General features: G+C 40.8%; 1 protein-coding gene across 11 annotated transcripts in view; it reads right to left on the reverse strand.

Annotated features, from left to right (window-relative positions):
* Positions 1-23,935, reverse strand: part of LOC114548170 (ankyrin-3) — a 120,146-nt gene extending 96,211 nt beyond the window's left edge. For 4 of the 11 annotated variants that reach the window (XM_028567937.1, XM_028567938.1, XM_028567940.1 and 1 more), the window contains exon 1: positions 23,620-23,928. In XM_028567937.1, coding sequence (XP_028423738.1) covers positions 23,620-23,736 — 117 coding nt within the window. In that variant the 5' untranslated portion in view covers positions 23,737-23,928. Of the gene's footprint in view, positions 1-23,619 lie in introns of all 11 variants that reach the window. The other 7 variants (XM_028567943.1, XM_028567941.1, XM_028567939.1 and 4 more) reach the window with 4 other exon arrangements.
* Positions 23,936-26,965: the final 3,030 nt, after the last annotated feature.

Below are 26,965 nucleotides of genomic sequence, written 5' to 3' on the forward strand. Positions count from 1 at the left end.
ATATCACATAACACCAGGCTTTTTCTGATTACAGAGGCTTGTGAAGGGCTTTCTGTCTACCTCACTAAGTGGATTTGAGTTAATGACAACATTAACTTGATTATAAACATCAATCTCTCTCCTTTTCTTCTAATTTTTCATTTTGTAGTTCTCCCTTTTATTCCCCTTTTCCACAAACACAAACACATACACAGAGCATGCGCCACTGACTCATCCAAGGTCAGGTGCGTCCATTCACATCACTGTGCAACACAATACTGCATGAACAGGCTGATACGCACACAATCAGTAGGAATTTATAAAAAGTTACAATGACAGTTGAGCAGTTAGAAAAGCAAACAGATCCACAGGCATGTACTGTACATACACACATTCATCCACGCACACTGCAGCAGAGTGGTGCAGCAGAGTTGCCACTGCGACCCGTCCCATCAACGACCCCTCCAACCTTTAACGTCCCACCTCATCCGAAAAAATCCGTCTGGACCAGTAACCACCACACAACATCACTCAATCCTACTGCCTGTAAATTCCCCAAATCCTGTTAGCATTAATGCAACGTAACAGGAGAGTGGAGTCTGTTTACAGTCAGAGAGCTCGATGACTTGACAGTAAAGTACAGACAGTAAAGACTTACTTCTGCCAAATAGTCTGCTGCCTCCTCCACTGCCATGTTTCTCAGCCTGCAGCTGAAAGAGTGAAACCTGAGCACTCAATTACTGTTGCAGCTAGCCCTATAGCCTGGAAGCTAGGGAGAGAGGGATGGGGGCAAGAGAGGAGAGGGGGAGAGAGGAGGAGGGATGGTCTGTGGTGTGTGTGTGTGTGTGTGTGTGTGTGTGTGTGTGTGAAAGAGAGTGAGTAAGTGAGTGAGAAAGAGAGAGAGACAGGGAGAGAGACAGAGAGAGAGAGACAAGGAGTGGAAGAGTGTGAGTGAAAGAGAGACAGAGAGAGAGAGAGATATAGGGGCATTATGTCACAGCTAAAAATACCTGGCTTGCAGTGAGAAAGTCCAGAGTATGGAGGAGGAGGAGGAGGAGGGGTGGGAGGGGGGGAGGAGAAGGGGAGGCAGGGGGTGAGACAGAAGAGTTTCCGGCGTTAATCTCAAACCAACTCTCACAGGAACAATGCGGGATCAGAGGACAATGAAAGCCACTGCCACTTGTTAAAAGCAGAATTTAAAAATGAGAGGTAGTTCCTAGTGTGAGGTACTATATGTTTACTTCACTACATTTATCTTTACAGCTTTAGATACTAGTTACTTTATAGCAATTGTGCAGCAGTTCCACCAAAGAGACATTTCCCCTCTAAACTTCTCTGGTTTTATTTAAGTAATTGTTTAAATAGATACAATTATCTGTTATGTCATAAATGACCAAAGAATAGGGAAAATTCCAAAAAATGAATGCAGAATCTTCTGATTTTTTTCATTCATTAAAAGAATAATAATTAACCTCCAAAATGATCACTGAATTTGTGAAGAAAATTAAGTTTGTCTAGCCTGCCTCCACAATGAACAAAGAATTTAAACACAGAGAAAATCCTTGATGAATTATAGTTATAGGGTGCCCCCTGCTATTTTTCTATTTATTTAACAAGGATTTTCAAATACAGCAAAACTAACTTCAGTGTACAAACTCTCACACTCACACTCATGCAGTTTAATCCAAGTATGGTTTATCCAGTCGTATGCTCAGTACTTCCCCAAACACAGCTAAAACCTTCCTATTTACCCTCACTGTTTATGTGGTTAAATGTTATGTGGAACAGATGTTTCGATAGAGTTGTTGTTGTTAAAAGCGGCCCCGTATTAGTTCAATTCATCAAGACTTGTCTCTGTTTTTGGATTCTCTGTTCACCTTGGAGTCATGCAAGAAAAACAAAGTTTTCTTCAGGAATTCATGCAACACATGGTGAGTCATTTTGGGAGTGAAGTATTCCTCTATCATCATCTCACAACCGCTTAGATTTGGCAGGTGACTCTTTTGAAGGGACCTGAACCACTGAACCGAACTGTATAGGGCTGCACGATATGAGGAAAATATGCAGTATGCGATAACGTTGATGAATATCACGATAACAATATTACTTGCGATAAATAAACAGATATTAAAATGTACTCAGTTCTGCTAAAATGCAACAAATTGCATGTTGAATTTAAAATAAATGAAACCCTTTTCAACATTATTTCATTGAACAAAAAAATGAACATCGATAAAAAAAGTTCCATTTTAAAGTGCCGTTTTCTACTGACATCTTTCAACTAACACCAAAAAAATTATCTCTAAGCGTCTTTCGTGATAAGTTGCAGCCTTTCGCAATGTGTTTATTGCGTCGGTTCATATTGCGATGGCGAATACAATACGATATATTGGGCAGCCCTAGAACTGTATATAAAGTAGTTAAAACTAGCTCCACCTCGACAGCTGCAACAGTTGTGATCATGTCTCCAGTTGTGTGTGTCTGTGTGCATGAAACATGTTTAGAGAATCACTGCATGATTTACCATATCTGCATCCCACATCTCATACACACAGAGACCACTGCAGCCAAAATAATCTGCAGGCAGAAAGCTTGGTTGTCAAGTATTGCCTCCTTATCTGCTCGCACAAAGACATGTAACCGCACCATGCTGTGGAAGTAAAATCTCTTCTAGTCTCTTTCTACATAGCAGATACAACTAGCCAGCAAGCCAGGGTGAGTCAAACAGACCAGGGTTTTTCTTGCATAGAGACATTTTTGGCACCCCCCCCCAAAGAGGTTTTAGCCATCACCAAAAGAAAATCAGTGCCAAAATGATAAGAACTGAGAAAAAAAAATGGCAATTCAAATCCTCTTCAACTGTGTTTAATAGCAATTTACCAAACAACAGCTGAAAAACAGAACACAAACTTAAATCAGGAGCTCAAATCTCAGTTTTTATTAATGCTTTTAGTCTGGCTGGGTCTGAATCTCCGGGTGATTTTAAGGGTGGTATTTAAATGGTGGTGATGGAGCAGTGGATATGACACAAGCCTGTGGTGTGGGAGATCTGGATTCAATTCCCACTGCGATACATCAACCAATGTGTCCCTAAACAAGACACTTAACCCATAGTTGCTCCAGAGGCGAGCGACTGCTGACATAATAGCAATTGTAAGTCACTTTGGATAAAAGAGTCAGCTAAATGTTAAAAAAAAAAAATTTAGGCAGTTTTGTTGATTGGGGTATCATTTCCTCAAGCATAATAGACATTTTTGTTTATCAAATTGTCAGAAGCTGCCTAACTAGCTGTCTGGATTTACCCTGCAGAGATCTGAGGAGCAGTGAACCATAAATCCACCAGAGTTTAAAATTCCAACACAAAGAAAGCAGAAGCATCAGCGAAAAGACACGCATCCGGCGGAATTTCCTCCGCCACCGGAGCAATCCCGGAAATGGAACGCCGTGGCTACAGACTACCGTCTCTGTGAGTGCTCAGGATCAGGTCTCGCTGACACCGAGCACACGTACCAACAAGTCCTCCAGATTAAACAACAAAATATGTTGTTTGCAACTGTTCTTTAGAAGGACACATTTTGTCAAGCATTTTCTGATGTGACATCATTTGTCAAAAGGAAATGGGAGGATTTGATGGTTTTCCTCATTTTACATCATTTGATGATTAAAACACCGTTTGGTTTTAAATGTTTGGTCAGAAAACCGTTACATACATGTACATACATACAATACATGACATTGGACCTGAACAATTATTTGAAATAAAAATTGATAGATGAAGTGATGCCCTTTTAATCGTTGTGTGTCTAATTGTAATCAAGAAAATCTTTTTCAGGTCCTAGTGATGTTTTTTTACATCTTTTTAGTGGAGGCTAAATATAGGTTGTGACTGGCTATGAATAGAAAAGAGCCGGTTAGCTGCTTGGCTAGGCTTTATACAACTAGTAAACAGACTGAATGTGTAAAGCCTGCGGAAAAATAGACAACATCATCAAATTGCATCCCTGCCACTTTCCTCTCGGATATGAGAAGGAACAAAGAGTTAAAGTAACCCTATCAACATGGTATGATCACTCATTACCAGAAAGTCTAAAAAGAGGAAAAGCACAGATCTATTCTAGCCTGGCTCCGCCCTCCTACGTACTTCCGCTCAATTTTCATTTTCCTTCAGTACTCCGTCTGGGTTTGCGGTATAGTCTTGGGTTTTCTCTGGCCTAATCTTTACCGGTCCAATCAGAGAACAGAGGGAGTGGCTGAGAATGATGACGTTGCGGTTGTGCGCTAATTTGAGTTGTAGTTCCGTAATGGCGATGGAGAAAGATGCAAGCGAAGCCATACGGTCCGCTGTGGCAACGCTGCCCAATATCCAGAAGTTAAAGCCTGAGCAAGAACAATCTTTGCTGAGTTGTGTTGGTGGCCATGATGTTGTGGCCCTCCTCCCCACGGGGTTCAGGAAAAGTTTGATTTTCCAGCTTGCTCCGTTAGTGGTGAAGGAGTTGGCTAAGGCGAACGCTAGCGATGCTCAGCCGACGTCACGACCAAACGTTAGCGATTGGTTGTGGCAGATCCAGAGTGGCTCTGGGCAGATCCAATAGTTTTAAACTTCAACAGAGTACCTGATTTCAAGGAAGTTAACATTCGTCAATGGAGAGTGGCCAGACTCTCTGTACAAATGAAATGTTCGAGAGTCTGGTAGGACCAGGCTAGATCTATTCACCACCTGATAGCCAAATATGAACAATGGACTATCAGATACAGCGATACCAGAGTGTTAGAAAAGTTATGCTTGCTATAGTCTTTGCTTCATTTTAATGTTAAACTATTTGCATAAGAAACGGTGCATCCATTTCTGTTTCTCATGTGATAATCATGATTATCACTGACCTTGTAAAAAGCACAGAAAAACCCTGAGGGCAGGGCATGCAGAGGAGACGTCAAGCCTGGCCAGAGATAAGAAAGTTTCTCTTTGTGTGATATTACTCCCTTTTCCCTATAAAAAGCTACTGTTAAAGACTATCGACAGTCATTTTCTGTACTTATGCTGAAGTGCTGTAAACTGACTCTACTTGCTTCAAGTAAACAAACTTTTAAGAGATTTTTTCCATTCTTTGATAAATAATTACCCTAACACAGAGCCTGGATCCTGACTGCAACAGATTACAGGGTCAATCCCAGCACCAGTCACTAGTCCTGTGAAAGTCTCCTTGAGCTTGCCACTGAACCCTCTCTTATCATGTCAGACTCTTGTCTGTCAGCCTTGTTCGTAGGACAGGATACATAGGCTAATGATACTCACTGCTGCTGTTGGCCAAAGTAAGGATAATACTCATGCATTCATGAAATCAGCTGCAGAACAACCTTTCAGTACTGTGATGCCCACATTAAGAACATTCAAGCAAAAGCTATTTAAAGTGGAACACAGGCTTACCTGTCGTTATATGACGACTTAAGGCGACAGTGATACAGTGCAGGATGTTGTGTATGGGATTTTTTTCTTTGTTTGAAGCCTTATTTTTTGGCAAAAAATATCTTGTTTTTCTCTTTGGTAAAGCTTCAGAGTTGTTGGCAGTGCAGCTCATCAGTCCCCTCTGCCCACAGACTGAAGTGACGTCTACAGAGCCCTCGGGCCTGGGCTAAGTGTACTCTATCTACCCAGCCGGCCCCTCTGGCTTACTGTGACATGAGCAACGAGGGCATCGACAACTCTGCAGGAGAGTGGACAGTGAGGATGGAGGAACAAACAGCAATGCACCACTACCAAACCTCATCCACAAATTAGTCAATTTGGATCAAGAGATAATAAAAGATCGGACTCAAATTCTATCTACTCTATTTAATTAGAGCATTATTAATTGCCTCACCGTTCATCTTTCAGGCCAACATGGAATCATGATTTTGAATAAACATACACGCCACTTTCCTAAAGCCAAATGGCGTGTTATCTGTACGCATTTTGAGCTATCCACGTGTAGGTCTACGCTGTACACAGTGGATGTAAACATACACAACACGTGGTTGGGTTTAGGAAAAGAACATTGGGAAAGGCTTTAGTAACACAAAATCACGGAAAAAACATGAAAAAAAACGTCAAAAACACACAAAAAAACGTCAAAAACACAACGGTTGAAAAACGCCACACGCAGGACGTGATCCCGGCTCTCCTAGATGAAAATTCTGTGTTTTACACATCCACCACCCCAACCAACGTCCCCTCCCTCCGTGGACTTACGTCCTTTCATACTACTCGCTACAGCGAAAATTCACACGTAATGTAGGTCAATGGCGGCTGAACGGTGTTGATAAACACGCTAAAAAGCAATTATGCGTACAGATAACACGCCAAAATGGCATAAGAATTGGCGTGTCATACATACGCCACTTTATGAGATCAGTCTGTTCAGGATTAGAAACAAGCCAAGCAAAGAACTACAATGAGCTGAGGGTGGACATGGAAGACTTTGAGGGTCAGAAGGTCTACGCCCATCATTCTTCCTCTCTGGTGGTCCAGAGACGGAGGGATATGCTGAAATTTCACCAAGGGAGCAGTAGGCGGGACCTTTTTTTCTGAATGTTCTCCCATTCAGCAAATTATGGCCATGTTTTAACACGTATTTACTTTTCTGTGGCTTTATTAGACCAAATTAGATAGTATTAATCAGTTTTTTTCCCCCTTTAAAACATTCAATTCACCACCACTGACCAAGATCAAGATGCTAATGGCTCAATGTATAGGCTGGGCGATATGACCATATACTGCCGTCAAAACGATATCAAAATGTCTATTGTATATTTAACCATACTGCTTCTATCACGATGTCAAAAAAAACAGAGGCCGAACTGCTTTATAGCAATATTTACATTATTTGGACAATGCTTTACATTCTGTTTCTTGCATGTTATGTTCATTTTTCACTTACGTTTTTAATAAAAATGAAAGAATACTATGTACTTTTCATTTGTCTAGTATTTATATCACACAGGAGAATACAAAAATAGGCTTTACCATGTGGGCATTTCATATAGACAATTTAGTTAATGAATTACCAGAATACATGCAATATTGTGATATACAGTTTATTGTTATCAAGATATCAAATGACCTACAGTACATATCCTCCAGCCCTAGTTCAAACTGCGCCAGGTTGGCCTACGGAGCTTTCTGGTAGGCAGCAGGCTTTGGGGCTAAGCCCAAACAGGGTCTACACCTTCACCCCTGTGAAAGCGGGCGTACGTTTGGAACATTTTCAAAGGGCTCCATTACTCAAAAAACATAAAACATGATGATGAAGATCAGACCGGCGGCTGCTGCATAATAAATGGAACTGGGTCAACTTCAGCGATGTCAGGAGTCACTGCGCTCAGTCTTGTTTAACTGACGCATCACAACCAGCAGAACTATTAGAACATGTGCAAATAGAAGCAGACCAGCTCTGAAAGAAAAGCAGAGGAATGTGTCCCTTCTGTCACTGCTGCAGGTTGGAAGGAAGCTAGCAAAAGTTCAGACAATCATGACACACACACACACACACACACACACACACACACACACACACAGACATGCAGACACCAGTTTAATGATCCTTCATTGGTGTTTTATGACATCTGTGAAGGAGGGAGGGAGCAGTTGCCATGGCAACTGAACCTCCCAAATTTTGCAGCGCTGTGCTGGGTTAACTGAACGTTGACGGATGGAAAAGAACCCGCTGGTGTTAAATCAATAATCACGGAGATTTTGGATTGACTTACGCAGTACATATGTGATGGAATGCCACATCTGGGCCTTCTGGATACAGATGTTGCTGTCGCCAATGAGGATCCTCTTTCAACCAAACAGAGACATTTATTTTTTACCTATGCAGCTATTTCAGTGTTGTGTGTTAAACATGAATATGTTTTGATACAAACTGAAACATGGCTGTACTGAAATTGTGCAATTGGTCAGATTCTTTAGATAGTTCCTGATTTAAATCAACATTTAAAATCTATACAATTAGGGTGCTGCATTACTGCTTGTGTACAGACATTTAACATTTAAAAAGCTTAAAAAAAGGTTTGTAGAAACAAATTGTTTAGAAAATAATCTTCAGTGTGAGTTACAGAGAAACAAACTTGGATATTATCAATCAGCACTTTAGTATTGAAAGTATTAACAAAAATATTTAACTGTATGTTTTGAATAATTGCTGTTTTCACATCACAATTTGCTGTTTTTTGACTCTTCACTACATCTCAGCAGTGATATAGACTGTCTATTGTGACTGTATATTGTGTTATTACCATATCACTTTCGCATATCCATCGTCTTAAGGCCATTTTATAGTTGTGCGTAAAATCGACGGCGTACCCCCGCAGACCCCTCTGCGTCTACGCTGGACCCTACGCCATAACCTGACGAGAGTTAACTTTTCCTGCTCCAGATTTCCCACCGTGGTCAGAAAACAAAGGGCAGACACTTTGTTTCTCTCACTAGGACTCTAGAGTCACTACTTGCTCTGAAGCTAATCACCGTCACTCTCTCACTTCTCCCTGGCTCTGTCACCCACTCCACACACACACACACACACATGCCGGCTCGACGCACACACCAGCGCACAAGTATAAACATCAGGCCACTTACGTAGGCTACGGCAAGAGTTGTGCATGGAGCCTCCGCACAACTGTAAAACGGCCTTTACTTTACACCTCACGTTGCGCCAGCTTTGTAATGCTTACTTAATCTGCACTTTATGTAGCCTATGGTATTCTGTATTCCTGTATTGTATTGAATGTGAAAATGTATGTTGTCCTGCACGCTTATGCTTTTCTTGACCAGGTCGCTGTTGCAAATGAGAACCTGTTTTCAACGGCCTACCTGGTTAAATACAGGTTAAATAAAAAATTTAATTAAAAAAAATAGTTTTTCCATCATGAGTTTTGATGCAGGGGATCATGAAAAGTTGTTTTGTGGCTTAAACTGTACGAATCAAAAATATTCTGTATAAAATGTTCAATATCTCAAGGTGGAACCCTCCCTGTTAGCTCAGACTGCAGAATAACTTATTAATATTAAAGCAATCTGGTCAAAGCCCTGGACTTTAATAAGGTGGTAGATGGTTTTGCACTCAAACTGCAGGATTAAACTGTTTCAAGGTAATTATTGTCTCGACTAAATCTATGAAATGTTAGAAAATAGTGAAAAAATGTCTTTCACAGTTTTCAGAGGGCACAGTAACGTCTACAATTTGCTTATTTTGGTTCAGTCTAAAACGTTGAGGTATTCAATTTCCTGTCAAATGTGAAAAAGAAAAAACAGCAAATTATGGAAGAAAGTTTGACAAAAATGAATGAAACAATTAGTTATCAAAATAGCTGCTGATTTATTGTCTGTCATTTGACAAATCTACGCGGCTCTGTTCTGGAATGATAAAAAGTGTTAAATCTAAAGCCAATGGCTGATATTCAACTATTATGCATTATGTGCACACTTTATCCCCCTACCCCTCCCCTGGCTACTGATCATTAATACTCAGGTCCTCTATCAGTCCCTAGTGGTCACTTCGTAGTACTGCATTGGCTGCAGCAGTGTAGTGTGACGACTGTCCTTAAATGTAAACAATGTCCCAGTTTGTTGTAAAGATTAGTACACAAAACCCAATGTTTATAGAATCAATGTTGTTATCAATATTGTAAATTGAGAAATTGTTACATTAGAAAACATGTATTCCCTCTTAGAAGGAAACACATGTGTTATTGTATATCTTATGAAATCTACAGAGAATGGGCAGATAAAGGTGTGTGTGTGTGTGTGTGTGTGTGTGTGTGTGTGTGTGTGTGTGTGTGTGCGTGCGTGCGTGTGTGTGTGTGTGCATGTGTGTGCATGTGTGTGTGTGTGTTGTCCTGCCCATGACTGGTGCTGCAATCTGATTGGCCGCTTGGCTACTGCAGTCTCAGTACTCTCACAGCAGCACATGAGGAGGATAAAAACACAGCGCACAAACTCTTCAGCTCCTCTTTTCTGCTCTTTACTGTCACATTTCACTGCAGTTGAATGTGAGCAGACTCAAAAACTTTTTTAAATATGAATTTAACCCTAAATCAAATATGTTTATGTCTTCTTTTTTTTTTAAATGTTGAAACTCCAGACATCAGATCAGTGCATCAAAAACCCTCCCTTCAACTAGTTCTCAGCTGCAGGATCTGTCCCTCATTAGGCCTCCTTGCAATTGGCTGGCAGATGTGCTCTGCTCTCTGCTCATTGGATGACAGCAGATGACACTGCTGCTGCTGCTGCTGCTGCTGCTGCTGCTGCTGGATCACAGGCACTGTGCTGATGTAAAGCCGTGTGCATGTCTATGTGTGTGTGTGTGTGTGTGTGTGTGTGTGTGTGTGTGTGTGTGTGTGTGTGTGTGGTGACTGTTAAGGTAGACACACTATGCTAGCCCAGAGGGGAAACAGGGAATCAGACATAAACACTGAAAGACAGACATCGATCCTCCTTCTCAAAGCACGCACGCACGCACGCACGCACGCACGCACGCACGCACGCACGCACGCACGCACGCACGCACGCACGCACGCACACACACACACACACACACACACACACACACACACACACACACACACACACACACACACACACACACACACACACACACACACACACACACACACACACACACACACACTCTCAGCTGCTGGGTTCATACTGTACATCTGGTTGTCAAAGACTAACTCCCCTGCAACAAGACAAACACAATGAGATCCAAAATATAACAGAAGACAAGTAATAAAGAAGGACAGCTACTGTAGCACTGCTTGGTTAATCTCTTCTGACAGAGACAGAGCGCTGGTCATGAATAAATTAACATCTGGCCAGGACCAAAAGCACAAACAGCACACAGTGCACCAACAGGGGTGTGCAGCTGGATGTGTGGTTTTGCATATGAACAACCAAACTGCCGCTATATGCACACACACACAGAGCCCTGTTTTCATGACACTTGCGACATTTACCTTGTGTCTATAAACCGAGAAGTGACACAAACATTAATAAACATAAATAAGGAAAAGTCATAATTTGAATGATATCAATATTTGAAAGTTTAACAAGACTAAGAGTCTACAGCTATGCTACCAGCTCTGTGAGGCTATGCTGGGGCACAGCAGCATTTTTTAGCTAAATGTTAACAGTTATAATGTTTACCATGTTTATTCCTAATTTTGTATGCTAACATTTGCTAATTGCTAACAAAGTACAGCTGATGGGAATGATTAGTTTTGCAGGTAGTGGTCCTAAAAAAAGGGCTGGACAAATGGACACTTTGACCTGATGGTGGCGCTAGAAGAAAAAGTTAGATTTGTCTATTTTCTTTTCTTACATTTTTGAATAAATTTCAAGATAATTATTCAGAAACTGTTGATTGTTTTTTGAACTGAGGCATCATAATGTACCCTGTGTGCTGATTTTCCCTTTTTTCATGATTATACCTTTTATATTTCAAGTAGCACAAAACAAAGCAGTCAGACTTGTTCTGATGTGCAATTCTAGGTCCAATGTTGTTCAAATGCATGAACGCCTTAAATGGTTGAGTGTTGAAAAAAAGACTCTTAGCCAATAGATTTTCTTCTTTGTCAATGTGAGCTACCTTAATGTTAGCTATGTAATATACTGTAATATATAACTTTGTTTTCAAGATATTTCTCTATTTGCTTGGTTTGTTATTGGTTTTTTGTATTAGTTTTTTTTGTCTTATTTGTTATTTAGCTCTGTAAGCAGATATTGTTGTATTTCTTTTATTTTATTTCTTTTCTTTTCTGTATATGTCATGAAATGTTTTAATATTGTCTGATTAAATGTTGTTTTTGGACCCCAGGAAGACTAGCTGGTTGTCTACACGTCATCTAATGGGGATCCTTATAATAAATACAAATACAAATATTTGTGGGTTGGTCACCTTGTCACATTTTTCTGTAATTTTCAATATTTTACTCACATTTTGACAACTAAAAGCGTAACTGATTTATATATTTTTTAAAAGTAAGCATTTTCAGAAATTTCTTTTGCTAATCATTTATTTATTTTTTTAAGATAATTTTTTGGGGCATTTTAGGCCTTTATTTTTATAGGACAGATGGAGACATAAAAGGGGAGAGAGGGGGAATGACATGCAGCAAAGGGCCGCAGGTCGGAGTCGAACCCACGGTCGTACCAGGTGAGCCACCCAGGCGCCCACAATTTTTGTTATTCTTTGGGATTTTTAATTAAGCTTTTGATTTTCAGTGAGACATTTCATCCTCTAAGGAAAGATGTGGGCATTGTGATGTGATAAAAAAAGCACATTTTAACTGTCAACATTCTTATTATAATATTTTTGATACTGCAACTCCAGTAAATCTTTGTTTTTCACTTGCTGGCCCAGTTACACAATGAACACACAGCCAGAAGAGGAAATAATTAAATCAATGGGGTACTGTATGAGCAGTGGCCCTTAGCTTTACAGCTCATAGTCCAAAGGCAATTAAGGAATTGCTCAGAAAATCAATAAAGCACTTCAGATGTACGTCCAACATCAGCACGGATGTTTCCTCTCTCTGCAGACTCTCCGGCCTTGTGACCACACTGGACTGTGCTTTACATTCTGTATGTAGCCTTCTTTTCTCATATAGAGCGCTGAAGGGAAACCGGAACTTCCGGGATTTGTTGGAAAACCTAATTTAATATCCTATTGAAATTTTTAATAATGCAAATAACTAAAAAATCCAGCATCGGAACAGAGACTTTCTCAACAGTATGTTGTGTTGGTCATTCCATATTTTTTAGATAGAAACAATTTAATATTTGTGGTTTATTTAATATTTCTGTTTCACACAGCCTTTAACAAACACCATTTCCCAGAAGCCTGAGACTTTTGCAGGCTCAATGTCACTAAATAGTTGATTAATTGATTTTAGAAGATAGTGTTTGCGCTTTTTATTTTGAGAGCTGTAGTTTTTTTTTGATCAGGGGTTAGACAGAAAGTGAAAGACGACGAAGAGCTGTCTAAAAAGCTGCATGGAGAGGAAGAAAGACAAACTGTGTATAGGGAGAGGAAGTAGGGAGGGAATTGTGTAAATGAGGACAGCGTTTTTGGCTCCATGATTCCTGAGTGGCTGCACATCTCTGCACAATGTTAGTGGGCCAGGACATGAATAAACCAAGAAACCCTTAAAAACCTCTCAGCAAGGATGCAGCGTTAGCTCACCAGGGTCACATAGTAGTATACTGCAGTGCTGTACAGTCAGCCAACTACTGTGAGAGTCACACACTACAGCTTCTATGTATCCTATCTATACACCCCATCCCAGCATGCACTGGAGAAAAGACGGGGAATCACAGAAGACCACAAGGCCCCTGGAAGAGCACTGAACTGTGAGGTGATTTTGTTGTAGCAAAAACTGTTTCCCATAGACAATCATAACCAACACACATCTGGAAACCCCACGTGTCACAAATACTCAGAAATGCAGTGGTGGAAAGTAGCTCAGCACATTTACTCAAATACTTTACTTAAATTAATAATCCCAAGCAGCACACTGTTAGTGACGAGCAGTGATTGGTCGGCAACAGTGGTTGCTCTTTAACTCACTTGCGTGTGAAGCATTGTAGTTTTTTGATTTGTTTTTAAGATTATTTTTGGGGCATTTTTGGCATTTATTCAATAAGACAGGTAAAGACAGGAAAGGGGAGAGACAGGGGGGATGACATGCAGCAAAGGGCTGCAGGTCGGAGTCAAACCCGCGCCGTTGTGTCTGCTTGTGTAAACCGTAAGCGGTTACTACGGCCGAACGAGCAAAGACAATAGCGAAGACTACAGATGAAACTTCAAAAACAGGTGTGAATCCAAAGAAAAACAAATTGGACATTCAGACGAAGGAAGTGTCACACGGGTGACACTGTGCGGATCTCTGGGATATGAGATCCCAAAACACACCCGCAATCATCTCCTATATTGGTGTTGCCAAAGAGAACAAAAGATCTTTGAGATTGTAACTTCACGTACAATTCTGAGATTTTTTGAGTTAACGGGACTGTATTAATGTTATGCTACTTTATACTTCTACTCCACATCATTTCAGCGGGAAATATTGTAGTTTTTTAAGTTCAGCTCTCCTGTAGAGCAACCGTCCAAAACAAGGTATTCCAGGGAACTCTGTCTGTCTGTTTGTCTGTCTGTCTGTCTGTCTGTCTGTCTGTCTGTCATCCCTGCTGCTCACCTTCAAAATGTCTGCTACACCCTGAATACAGCGGTAGGCTTCTAATTGTCCATTACTTTACATAATTGTGGAGCAATTAATTGCTAACATTAGCTGTTTAGCCAAATTGTAATTATATAAGTGATTATTGGTCGGACTATATATTTTTATTATTATTTCAATTGCTATTTGTTGGCACTTGACCCTAAACACGTTCATAGCAACAAAAATGACAAGGGGGCGATAAAGTTAGAATAAACGTGTTATGATAATAAAGAGGTGTTGTTTACTTCATAGGCTGTGTATTTGAGTTATTACATTATCTGGGTCACATGACAGTGATATATAACCAAACGATGTATCCTGGGATTCATTCATAACTTTAATTTGTTTAAAAAAGTAATAAATACATACATGTTTTAAATTTGACTGGAAGAGACAATTACATCGTTAATTGCAATTATTTCTGATACAATTAATTGTCCAGCAAAATTTGGAATTGTTACGGCTCTACACAGCAGCCAAGACGCTCGGTTACACAAACACACACAGAGACACACATCCTGTCTATGTCGTGACTCTGTCCCTGCATCAACACCTCACCCACTGAGCGCACGCACGAGAGGTGAAACATCAAATACTCCTCTCCCCCACTTTCCTCCCTTCTTATGTGCTATGCCACAGTTTCCCTCAACTGTACGGCAGCTTAAACTATAGATGTACTGGTCTTTTTTGTTACTGATTGACACCACTTGACATGCTGACACCCTAACGTTAAAGGACCATATAATGCAGTGATATATTTCTTTAAACAAACACACACAGATTACCGATTCCTGTCCACACACGGCACTGTACACCCTGGATAGATTGGGGCTCATTTTTAAACAATTACCACAATTTATGACCAAATACAAAATGCAATTTTAGTTAATGCAACAAAACAACAAAACTCTGCTACGTACAACAGCAACAAAGCTGCACACATACAAACAAGGAGGCATCTCATTTCAGTCAAACATAATTCAATATACTGTGCTAAACACTAATCTGGCTGTAGAAAAGGACATTCAGTGAAATGAAGATGGGTTTAATCTGCTGCTATGCAAGTGTGTGGGTATGGGTACATGTAAATGAATGGACTGGCCCAGTTCTTAGTGTCGATCTTCCACTTTAGAGAGAGAAGAGAGAGAGCTGCAGGGAAGCAGAGGAAAGGGGGATAAAAGACCTAACTAACAGCATCCTCATCTTCTCGTCATTCTCTCTCTGCCCACTCTCCAAATTCCTCCTCTTTTTCTGCCACTTCATCAATCGCTCGCCTCGATCTCTCTCTGCATGCTTTCTCTCGTTACCCTTCATTTTGAATTTGATTTCATCCTCCTCTTTCTCCCCTATCTCTTTTTTGCAGTATGTTGTGGATGTGTTTTGTTACCCCCCATCCCCTTGTCGTGCCCCAACCACCAATCACGATGCTTGGCAGGCTCTGCACCAATCCTCTGGCCCAGCAACCCCCTCTACAGCGATGTTACAGTGAACGTAGTGAAGGTCTGGTGCCGCGAGGGTGGCATAAAATATGATTGCCTTCCTTTTCTTCTCCATTGCCCCTCTTCCCATAACTCCTTCTCTAACCCTCCTCCATCCCTTTGTTTTCCTTTCAGATTTCAACCCAGCTCTCTATTCTATCTTCTCTCTACTCCAGCTGTCATTTCTCCTCTGCTCCGTAATGGAGTCATTCTATAATTCATAACACTCTCTCCTCTGTTAGGTTACCCGTTTCTGACTTTATCATCTTTGCTGAGTGCTCGTCAGATAGTCAGTGGTGGCATCTGGTTCTCTCCGGCTCTTGTGCATGCTTTGCATGTTTTCCTTCCCTTTTTAAAACTTATTATTGAACATGAGTCTGCATTCTTTTTGACGACAGAAAAAAGTTTCTTTAGCTCGGTTTCCGTCAGTGGCGACACAAAATCAGTAACAATGGAGAGAATGAGAGAGAGGTTTTCATGTTGACATTTCATTGTAGCTCTTTTATGGAGTCAGTTCTCACATTTTCTTTTATCGGTCATATGTTTTTCTCACTGTCAAACAAAAAGACGTGGTGATTAATATCTGCAGCAGAATCAGCAGTACTCTGCCATCTCTTACCTAAACTTTGAGGAAATGCCAACATGAATACATTTAGACCCCGATTCAGGGTCTAAAATTCAGAATATTTGTTTGTATTGATTTGTTTCTGATTTTATATTTCTGCACACAATTAATATTTCTTTAAATGTCTACGACTGGTTTATATCCTTTGTGTTTTATCCTGTTTCCATTGCACTGTTGCACAACTAATTACCTTTTGGGGACATGATGAATGATTGATTTATTTGCATATTGAAGAATGGTACGATTGGGGTAGAAGCAGGAACAATAAGGTATACAGGCTGCAACTAATCGTTATTTCCTTTATCAATTAATCTGCCAATTATGTTGGCAATCATTTGGTTTACCAAATGTGAGAAAACTGTGAATTTTAGAGTTTTCTGAATAGTTATACAGTTCTTGTTATCATAAAAAAGAAAAGGTCTAGTAATCATTTTTTTTCCTGCAAACAGACAAGATTATCTTTCTTAAAAGCATCATACAACTTTCTATATACTATATGAATGTAAAGTCCCCGTGTATGCATACAGAAGCGATGGAAATAAGCATCGGAAATTTAAATGGGCAGCAGATCTGGTGGAGTAAAGGGAACAAAGAGACATAGAGCAAGAAGAACGACTGGGCTTCAAATATGAATCTTGGCTTAAATAAGTGTCAGGGGATAAAAGTGGTACAATGCCTGGTCCCAAGGGACCCGTGTGTGTGTGTGTGTGTGTGTGTGTGTGTGTGTGTGTGTGTGTGTGTGTGTGTGTGTGTGTGTGTGTGTGTGTGTGTGTGTGTGGTGTACCCTGCTTCCTCCCCCCCCAGTCCCAGAAGCAGAAGTGTGGCAGAACAATGCAGCCTTCTGCCAGCTGACAGAGATGGAGGGAGGGAGGGAGGCATTGAGACAGATAAAGAGAGATAGGGTGGAAGGGGGGAGCAGAGTGAAGGCTGCAGATTAAAAAAAGAAGAAGCCAGAATCGAGTCCTTCTCAAAAATAAACCTCAAAAAGGAGCAGCGTTTCCATCCCCCCTCGCTTCAAAATAATAGACATCAAAGTCGTATCCCAGTATGCAATCTTTGTTGGATGTCACCCCAGTCACCACCCCCCTCCTATGAAACGTTGATGCAGAACAAAAGCTGCAAAGTCAGTCATCTAATCTTCAACTACATCATTTTGCTCATTTGGTTGAAATTGTATTGTCCTTAAAGTACAGAACAAGAATAATCTATGTCCATCCATCTTCATTGCAACACTGATAATGCAAACATGTTGATTTTGAGCAGGTATGTAGTTTACAATGCTTAGTTTACCTTGCTAATTAGCACTAAACACAAACAAAGTAGGAAGTGGGAATATCAGTTGTGAGTTCTGCAGGTAGGCTTTTTGGTCATTAACCAACGCACATGCATCCATCCAATAATTGTTAAGATATTTCAGTCTGGAGGTGAACGACTGGAAGACCAGCCTTCCCTCGACGTTAACCTTTGTTTGTTTCTTTCTTAGATCATTTGCATATATTTTTTACTATTGCTAAGTATTGCTTTATATTATTTAGGTGGAGGTGGTGAATAATCCAATTTGGGGTTTTATTCTTCCCCTTCTTTCTTTGTTTAATATTACCTTCCCCATATTATACCAATTTTTATTTTATTTGTATCTATGAGGAGTGTGCACCTATGTAGATAGATAGATAGATAGATATATCGATTTTTATTGATCCCAAAAAAGGGAAATAACGGTGAGTGAGAGAGAGAGAGAGAGAGAGAGAGAGAGAGAGAGAGAGAGAGAGAGAGAGAGAGAGTGTGTCTAAGGCAAAGGACAGTGGAGAGGTGAGGGGAAGCCGCCACCGATTGCTTCAGAGTCTGGAGTCAAGCCATCACTAAAAGCATGAGATCCAAAATGATAAAGGAAACAAGCTGGAGGAGGGGAAACAATGCCAACAATTCTGACTGAGTGTTTTCATTACACTTCTCTGCCTTGAAGCCCATTTGGTTACACACACCAACTTGGTCCTGTTGCCAATTTTCAGTCCCTGCTGATAGAAATATCACCTTCTTTATACTGCCTTGGAAGGTCGGCACGATAGCTCTTTTTCCTAAATATCATATTGGTGTTACAGTTTTCTAATCAAATGATGCTTCAGACAGAAGATAAAGATAATGCCCCGAAATGCATTGCATATTAAAGCCTGTGATATACAGTTTTATCAGCCAGGCAGCCGGACTGCGGAGCAGTAAATCCGCCAACCAGCCAGTCACCCACGCATCCAGACAGACAACCAAGTTGAAGAGCATGACTGACTGCACTACAAGAGATACAACTTAACACACCTTAAAAACACAGCATGTCTTTTAGTTCAATAGTAGGGATTTAAAGCATGCAGCTAATAGCTTTAATGGCAGCTGTTGCATGGTGCACTGGTCTCAGTAATACATGGCGTTTGTTTTCAGCTTCCAGTAAGAACCCATAAACACATCGTACTGCACACAGCATTGGCCAGTGGGTGCAAATATAGGCCTGGATTGTATTACTAAATCAATTTAAAATAAAAGGTACAAATGAAAAATAATGCTATTTCATGGAGTGCTGTGTATCCTTTGAAACAATTTGGCAGTGAGAGGCAGTGAGGCCTAAATTAGGAAAAATAACCTCAGACCAAGTAAAGGTATGAAGAATTAGCTTAAAAATGTAACCTACTCTAAAACCACAGATTGTCATTCTTACATTTCTCTTTGTGTGCTAATCAAACCAAAATAAATACAACTTGTTAATTAAAAAGCTTTTTGTTCTGTTTTTATCTTTAGAGAGAGGCTCAAGCTAGCTGTTTCCTCCTGCTTCCAATCTTTATGCTAAGCTAAGTGATTTATGGTTCTGAGGAGGCTCCATGTAGAGCTTTCGCCGTAGCCTACGTAAGTGGGCTGAAGTTTATACTTGTGCATTGGTGTGTGCGTCAATCTCTTTGAGAATGGCAGGGCCGGTGTGTGCGTGGGGAGTGTGTGGTAGAGCGAGTAAGAGAGTGACAGTGGTTACCTGCAGAGCGAGTATCGACTCTGGAGGCATAGTGAGACAAAAGTTAGAAAAAGCTAAAAAAGTGAATACTTGGTAAAATTTTAAACTATTCTTTAAATAAAATCGAGCTAGGACATGGCATGGCATGACATGGCCTAGTTTAGCATAAATTCTGAAGGTAGCAGAGAAATATCTAGCCTAGCTAAAGTAAAAAAAGCGGACTTGACCCTTATCTTGTTTGTTTAATGCGTAAAAACATGAATGTCTGGCGAGCGTGCAAGGTCTTTCTCTCTTGTGGCCGCTAAAACAGTCTCACCACCTCTCTCTGCTGTTCTGTGACTGAGGAGCAGGCTGGCTTACCCCCTCTCTGCTCTCTCCTCATGTGTAGCAGCACTGCGCAGGCAGTAAGAAGGGGAGGGGTCCGGGGGGCCAGGCGGCGGCGGAGACGAGAGACAGAGGGACGGGACAGGAGAAAGACGCTGCTGAGCTGGCTTGGCCCTGGAACCAAGCCAGTCTTCTTTGAGAATTTTTATCAATTTTCGCCCTCCCTTTGTAGAATTTATTTTTTTTTACTTCAAATATACCTAAGTAATAATTATAATTTTATATAAATTCCTGTAGTGAGTTTGTGATTATTTGGCTAAAGATTTCTATTTCTTTCTATCTGCCTTGCTGAACCTGATACAACCATTAAGCTTTATGCAAATTATTGCGTAATGACGTCACCAATATGTAAATGAACTACGACGTCCTCAAGCTACTTTTAGCGACTTTTGGAGCTAGTGCTAGCTACTTTCATTGGAAAAGAGTTGGCAAAACTGGTTGCCAGACCTGTGCTCACCAACATGTTCAACTGTTAAAACAATCTCACCGTTGATTATGAGAGATACAAAATATATAAATGAACATCTTTTTAAATTGTTAATTCAGATTAAATATTTAGTAATAAACTATAACAGCCAGTTTTGTCTGTAATTGTAATAACAGCTCAAACTGCCAGAAGTACATGCTAGTAGATTAGCTCGCTAGTAGTAGGCTAGTGCTAGATAGGCTAACCGATCGCTCACCTTACAGTCTCCCATCTGACACATTTCTGTTGTTGTTCATGTGTAGGTGAAACTAATAAGTACGTTAATAAGATTTTTTTTTACTTTAGAGCGAGCCGGGGAAGTTGTCTTCACCTGCCTTCGGTCTTTAAGCTAGGCTTTGCTAACACATCCTGACTCTGAATCTTTACATAACACAGACACAAACTTGAACACTGATCTTCTCAAGTAACTCTCAGAAAGAAAGCAAACATATTTCCCAAATGGTTGAGATATTCCTTCAAGATACGAAGAGAGTGAGTAAGAGAAGGAGAGTGCATCAAAGATAGTCAGAGGTTCTGACATCGAGTGTATAGCGTTGTATCTGTTAAATCTACATTGTCTGAGAGAGAGACAAAAAGAGATAGTGTAAGAGAGACAGAGACGTGAGGTGAGCTAAAGCGAGGAAAAGAAAGGTAATTGAGGTTACATGATCCGAGGAGGGAGAGGATATTTTTTGCACAGTGATGCCAAGAATTGTCCCTGGGCAGACAGCATTATGGATTTACCATGAGTGATCCCAGGATAGCCGATACCGTCATGACAACATTACGCTACAAACAGAGAAATTGCTGATGTCACCCTATACACACACACACAAAATACAGCAACACATTTCCCTCACCTGTTGCCTTAATAGGGAAACCATAAATCTGTGATCACACAGGCTCAACATTCAGCTTCAAGGTCAAACCTCCCTCTTCCGTTCCCAGTCGCATTCATGCTATTCTGATTCCTTAACGTCAAAACTCAAAAAGAGTTCTGCCTTGAAATTCCTCTCAGTGTTTGCTGAAAGCACGTCACCGTGCAGTAGATCTATTATACATCCAGCATGCTGAAGAGGATTGATCCATCACGATGTCTTCAAAATCAATACTGGTGTCAAAATTTGAGTGTAATATAATTTAACATACTGGTGGAAACCATGGCAGATCCACGAATGGGATTAATTACAAATCCATTATCGTTTTCTGAGACAATACACACTGAAATACAAATATTCTCTAGTCACCGCCATATTTCAAAACCAGTTAAAAACACTGAAGGGAAAAACTGTCCTCAACGGAGAGATTCCAGAATTGATTGTCGTTGGTTTAAATTTTCCATAAAATGGTGTCATTGGTTTACTGTAATATTCTTACCCTAACCTTAACTAATCTCACTCCTCATGCAAACCTCACCAACCGATCAACCAAACAGAGGCGGGGCATGCCGTTGCCGTCCCTCCGGACCATCCATTCTAGCAATAACCTAATAACCTTAAAACAGTGCATTGGAAGGGAGCACAACGAGATGAAATAAGAGTGCCTGTCAAACCTCAAATGAATGAAAATGATGTGGAAAACTTGACGGAAATATGGCATTCATGTTTGTTTCATGTACTAATTTGTCTCTTCTTCGCTTCACACAGCTCTGATGATTTTGTCTATTCAGTGGAAGTTACATACAGTGGTTGCTTGTACGCTCCACTGCATTTGTTGCTTGTAATGATACACCAACTATTCCACCTCAGCCAAGCATAAAAACTTTTTTTGCAATATTTTGTTTAAAATTTCAGGCATGTCCACTCAGCTTTCTATATGTGCAAATCCAAAATGTGCATAAGAAACAGGTGGATAGAACATAACAACATTACCCAACTTCCGTGTTTACTCCTGACGGACAAGAGTCCAGAATTTGTGACTTAAACGTAGACATATGTTGTTTTCTGGCATTTGCTGAGTGCATTCAGCTCAGCATGAAAGAAGAAGCACTTTCTTGGTGCTTGTCTAGTACTTCAATCATTAAATCAAATTTTATTTATCACATGAAATCCAACAATGTGCATTTCCAGTGAATTGTAATCAATCAGCTCCTTCAACTTATGCATGATACATCATAAAGCAGAATGTGGCCGTCAGATCAGCACACAGAAAAGAACTTAAGTTCTACCTCACAACACCACAGACTTCCTGTGACCACAGGAAGTCACCTCTCTATCCATGTTGACCTTGATGCAAATGAGGTCACTGGTATTGACTCTTTGTGACAGGTGGCTAACCCCGGACTAATGATGTCCTCAGGCTAGTCAACACACACACACACAAACCATGCACACACACCATGCACACAAGCCAAATGTCAGTTTGTACACACTCAGGCAAATTATTTTTAACCGTACCCCAATCACAGTTAGTCAAATAAACACACACACACACACGCACACACACACACACACACACACACACACACACACACACACACACACACACACAAACAAATGTCGACTTCAGCTAAAATGTTTTGTGAACGGAAGCTGTCTCTGCACCGATAATGATAATTGATTTCAAGTGAGACCTATTGATTATCTTACATGCATGTTTGTGTGTGTCTTAACTTTGTCCTTGCACAATGACGCATGTGCAAAAACACACACACATACACACACACAAAAACCACCCACCCACACCTAACCGCAGGGTGTGACTGCTGACGCGTTCTGGCTCCTTTTCACATTTCACATGAAAATTTTCAGAAAACCAAAATTCCTATACATCAGCTGATGGAGACACAGCGGGAGAGGTGGGGTGTTTAAAGTGTGATGACATAAAGAAAAACATTTTTCATACAAGAAAGTTAACATGGAAAGAGAGCGGGGGTGATTGAGGACAAGTCACACACACCCACACACATAAAGAAGCATCCTATCAAAGAGGGGTAAAGCTGGACATATAATAAGGTTTTATAACAAAACAAACTGAAAGTGTGTGTGTGTGAGAGAGAGTTTTTGGTATGACGAAGGTTTTAATATTTTAAGATTTTGTTTTGAAGAACTAAAGACAACAGTGGAAATGTTTCATAATTTAGCAGTCAAGTGAACTGTCTCTTTCACATTTTAATAGCAGGGCCACTGCCTGAAATACCAATTTGCCCTCTATAGCTTAATCCTGTTATCTTTTCTTTTCTTCCCTGTCTATGCGCTCTTGCCATCCATCTTTCTCTGTCTTTTTAACACCCACCCCCCCAGTATTCCCAATGGGTCCACCCCTCTTTTACACTTGGTGAGTATGTGCACGAATGTGTGTGTGTGTGTGTGTGTGTGTGTGTGTGTGTGGAGGCTGCATCATGACAAAAGAGACTCCACTAGACCGACACGTCTTTCTCTCTCCCCTGTCAGCTCTCATTCCTCCATTACTTTCCCTTTCTCCTTCCCTCCTCTTTCTCTACCTTTTTCTTCAATTCGCGAGAACGCTTCCTTAGTGCCTTCTTCTTCTCCTTCTCGTCCTCCAACGCGGTGAGGTTCTCATCCGCCCTTTTCTTCAGCTGTGAGGCGGCATGCGCCATGCTGCTCCAGTCCAATTAATCCTCACAGGTGGGAAACGGTTAAAGGAGGGATGAATGGAGGGATGGAACGTGGACCCAAAGTCTCCTCTTTAGCCTTTTCTTCTTAGCTCCTAATTGTCTTTTTGTTCCTCCAATATCCTCGGCTGTGCTTTTGTCGGAGAAGGAGCCCTCACAGGTGTGTGAGAGGAAGGATTTTCCTCTCCTTGTTTTCGAGATTTCCTTCTTTCTTTTGTTCTTTATCTCCCTCGGCAGCTATCCACACTGTGCAGATGCAAAGGTCCAGTTTGGGGCAGGGCAGCGACAGGACATACTCCTCCAGCTCCACCGCTGTGAAGGCAGCTGCTTCCACTTCTCAGTGTTCAAAGTGCAAAACAAGTGCCAATTATAGCAACTACAAAAACAAATGTCTTTATATTATCCACTGTCAGGTGAAATTGTCCTCCTGATTAGGAATAATGTATAAAAACAGTTACAGGTATATCTCTAGAGCTCCAGGGTTTGAGGTCCAAGCAGGGGCTCAAGCTCCAGCCCCTAACCCAGAAGAGTGCTCTGTCGTCTGGGTAAATGAACTGGTCCTGCTGCCTGATTGACTGGTTCCCAGAGCCTGCTGTCTGCACCTGAGCACTGAGCCATCCTCTATGTACACACACACGCTTAGTCTGCAGCGTCTCGCCGGGACATATGAACAGGAGGGAAATGACGGTGGAAAGGAGGTTGAGATAGGAGAAGAAGGAGGAGGGGGGGGGGGAGGAGGAGGGGTGAGAAAGGAGGAGGCAGAGAGAGGTAGAGTGAGCAGCTGGGACAGAAGAAAAAAAGGAGGGAGTAGGCATGGATGAATACCTCTGCTTAGTACCAGCTGGCTGAGAGATAAAGAGAGAGAGAAAGGGAGGATGATGATACTTCACACAGGGTACTTACAGCACACACACACACACACACACACACACACACACACACACACACACACACACACACACACACACACACACACACACACACACACACACACACACACACACACACACAGAGTGTGCAGCCATGATGCTCCTGTTATGAAACTTCCTTCACTCAGCCTCTTCACTGTCCTGATCCCAATGGTTCTTCACAAAACAAGAGCTGACGATAAATTCCTCTCTCACCGAGCTAAATTTATTTTCATCACTGATTTCTATATTTCTTTTTTTTTTTTAAACTGCCTGAGTCCCATATTGTAGAACTGAGACCTGACACAGCAATGAGTGGCAACCAATCAGCATAAAGTCCAGTTCAAAAGTCCAGAATCTTTAACCGGTCATACTGGAATAAACCCATATTGATATAAATGTGATTATTCATTGTAACAGATTTTAGATCAGAAGTCAAATCTTAAATGTAACACAGGCTTGATTTTACAGCAATTAGAATTTTTTAGCTATGCTAAGATGGTTTTTAATATACTTTAGACTTGTTGGTTGGTCAGTTTACCACTTTGGTTTCAACCGAATTATCTCAATAAATATTGGCTGGATTGCCAATTAAATGTTTCCCAGAGGATGTATGCTTTGGCAATCCTCTGACGACATTTTCAATATACTTTGACAATGGTGTAGTGAGAGTTGATGAGGTGGGTGTACTACCGTACTAGGTAAATGTGTTGCAGAAGAGGAAGTGGGTAAACTCGCTTACAGTATATACATTCCAACTGTTTTTTTGTCTGATATGTGGGTATACTGTAAACCACAAAGAGGTGGGTATACCCCGTATACCTGCGTATATGCTCTACTACACCTCATCAGGTTAAAATGTGTACATTTCTTTATTGTTACTTTTATGGAGGCCTTTCAAATATAATCCAGAAAAATAAAAATAAAATTGTGCCGTACCATTAATGGCTACAGCGTGCAAGACCTCATAGCTGAAAACAACCACAGTAAGTCATTGGGATATCAAAGGCAGGAAACGTTTTAATAAAACCACAAACATGTTCCACTTGAGTTTTAGAACTAAAAGAGAAAGGAACACGCAGGCTGCTGTGCACTTATTGATCAATTATTAAGATCCTAATGCATTATTCATAATAAATTGATATATTCAGATGTGGGAGAATCATACCTTAAGGGGATGCCATTATGATTTCTGTGCAAGTAGCTACTTTCAAGAAAGCTTTAAATTAATGAGAAGGGAAAAAACTCTAGAGCTGCCTAAGGTAAAGGAGTTTTCTCTACACTTGAATATAACAAAGCCTCAAGAACTAATACCAGCAAATTATTTAAAATATCCAGATGTTCTTAGAAGATCTGAAATGGTTTCCTCGATGGAATTTAAAGTTTGAGTCAGTGTGTTCAGGATGATTATAGATGCATCTCTGCATGTTTTAATGTCTCATTGTGTGTTTCCAGGGTGTGTGTGTGTGTGTGTGTGTGTGTGTATGTGTGTGTGTGTGAGTGAGATGAGTGAGCTCATGCCAGTAGACTGCAGCCTTTGAATATTAACAACATGGTAGGGGATGAGATTGTAGCCAGTGACAGGCTCATGTGGCAGCAGTGCAGCCTTCCTATTGGCTGTCTGGGATGTGAGCGAGCTGTAATTGGGTACTTGGCAAAGGGAGGTCCTACCCACAAGATGACAATAACAAAGAGGAGAGGATGTCTCAAAACAAATAACCAGCATTTTAGAGTTCTTAACTCTAATATTATGTTAATTAAACTACAGTTTGGCCTTAAAATGACAAAACCTAACATATTTTATTTACTGTATGCCTGAGGATGATTTATAGTACAGGAGACGTGGTAATGGTTGTTTTGTATGTCATATTAACCTTTACACGTAACAGCCAATCTGCTCTACAGCTTGTGCTCCAGATATTTCCCTCTGGGTGTGAGCCAAAGACTGAATGAACAGTTGGACCTGACTCGAATGGCGTTAACTGCAGAATCTAACAACGCTCTACGCGTAATTGTACTACTGATGACTGTGTATTTAAATCCTGTCAATAAAACGTGAGTCACGCTAATTTCCCAAAGACGATAGATTTATTAAGATGTTATACTCCTTCAGATGTCTAAGGTCTGTCAGCCCACCACTTTGGTCCGGATGGAAATATCACAACAACTCTTGGATGGATTGACATGATATTTTGGACAGCCGTCCATGGCACACTGAGGATGTCTTTTCGGCACCGGTGACGTATAAACGTATAACAAACCACGGCAGCCGTGCGGCATGCCATATATAATTAACGTCGCTTTTA

Source organism: Perca flavescens, chromosome 21, assembly GCF_004354835.1.
Source record: "Perca flavescens isolate YP-PL-M2 chromosome 21, PFLA_1.0, whole genome shotgun sequence".
In the NCBI taxonomy this organism is placed as follows: domain Eukaryota; kingdom Metazoa; phylum Chordata; class Actinopteri; order Perciformes; family Percidae; genus Perca; species Perca flavescens.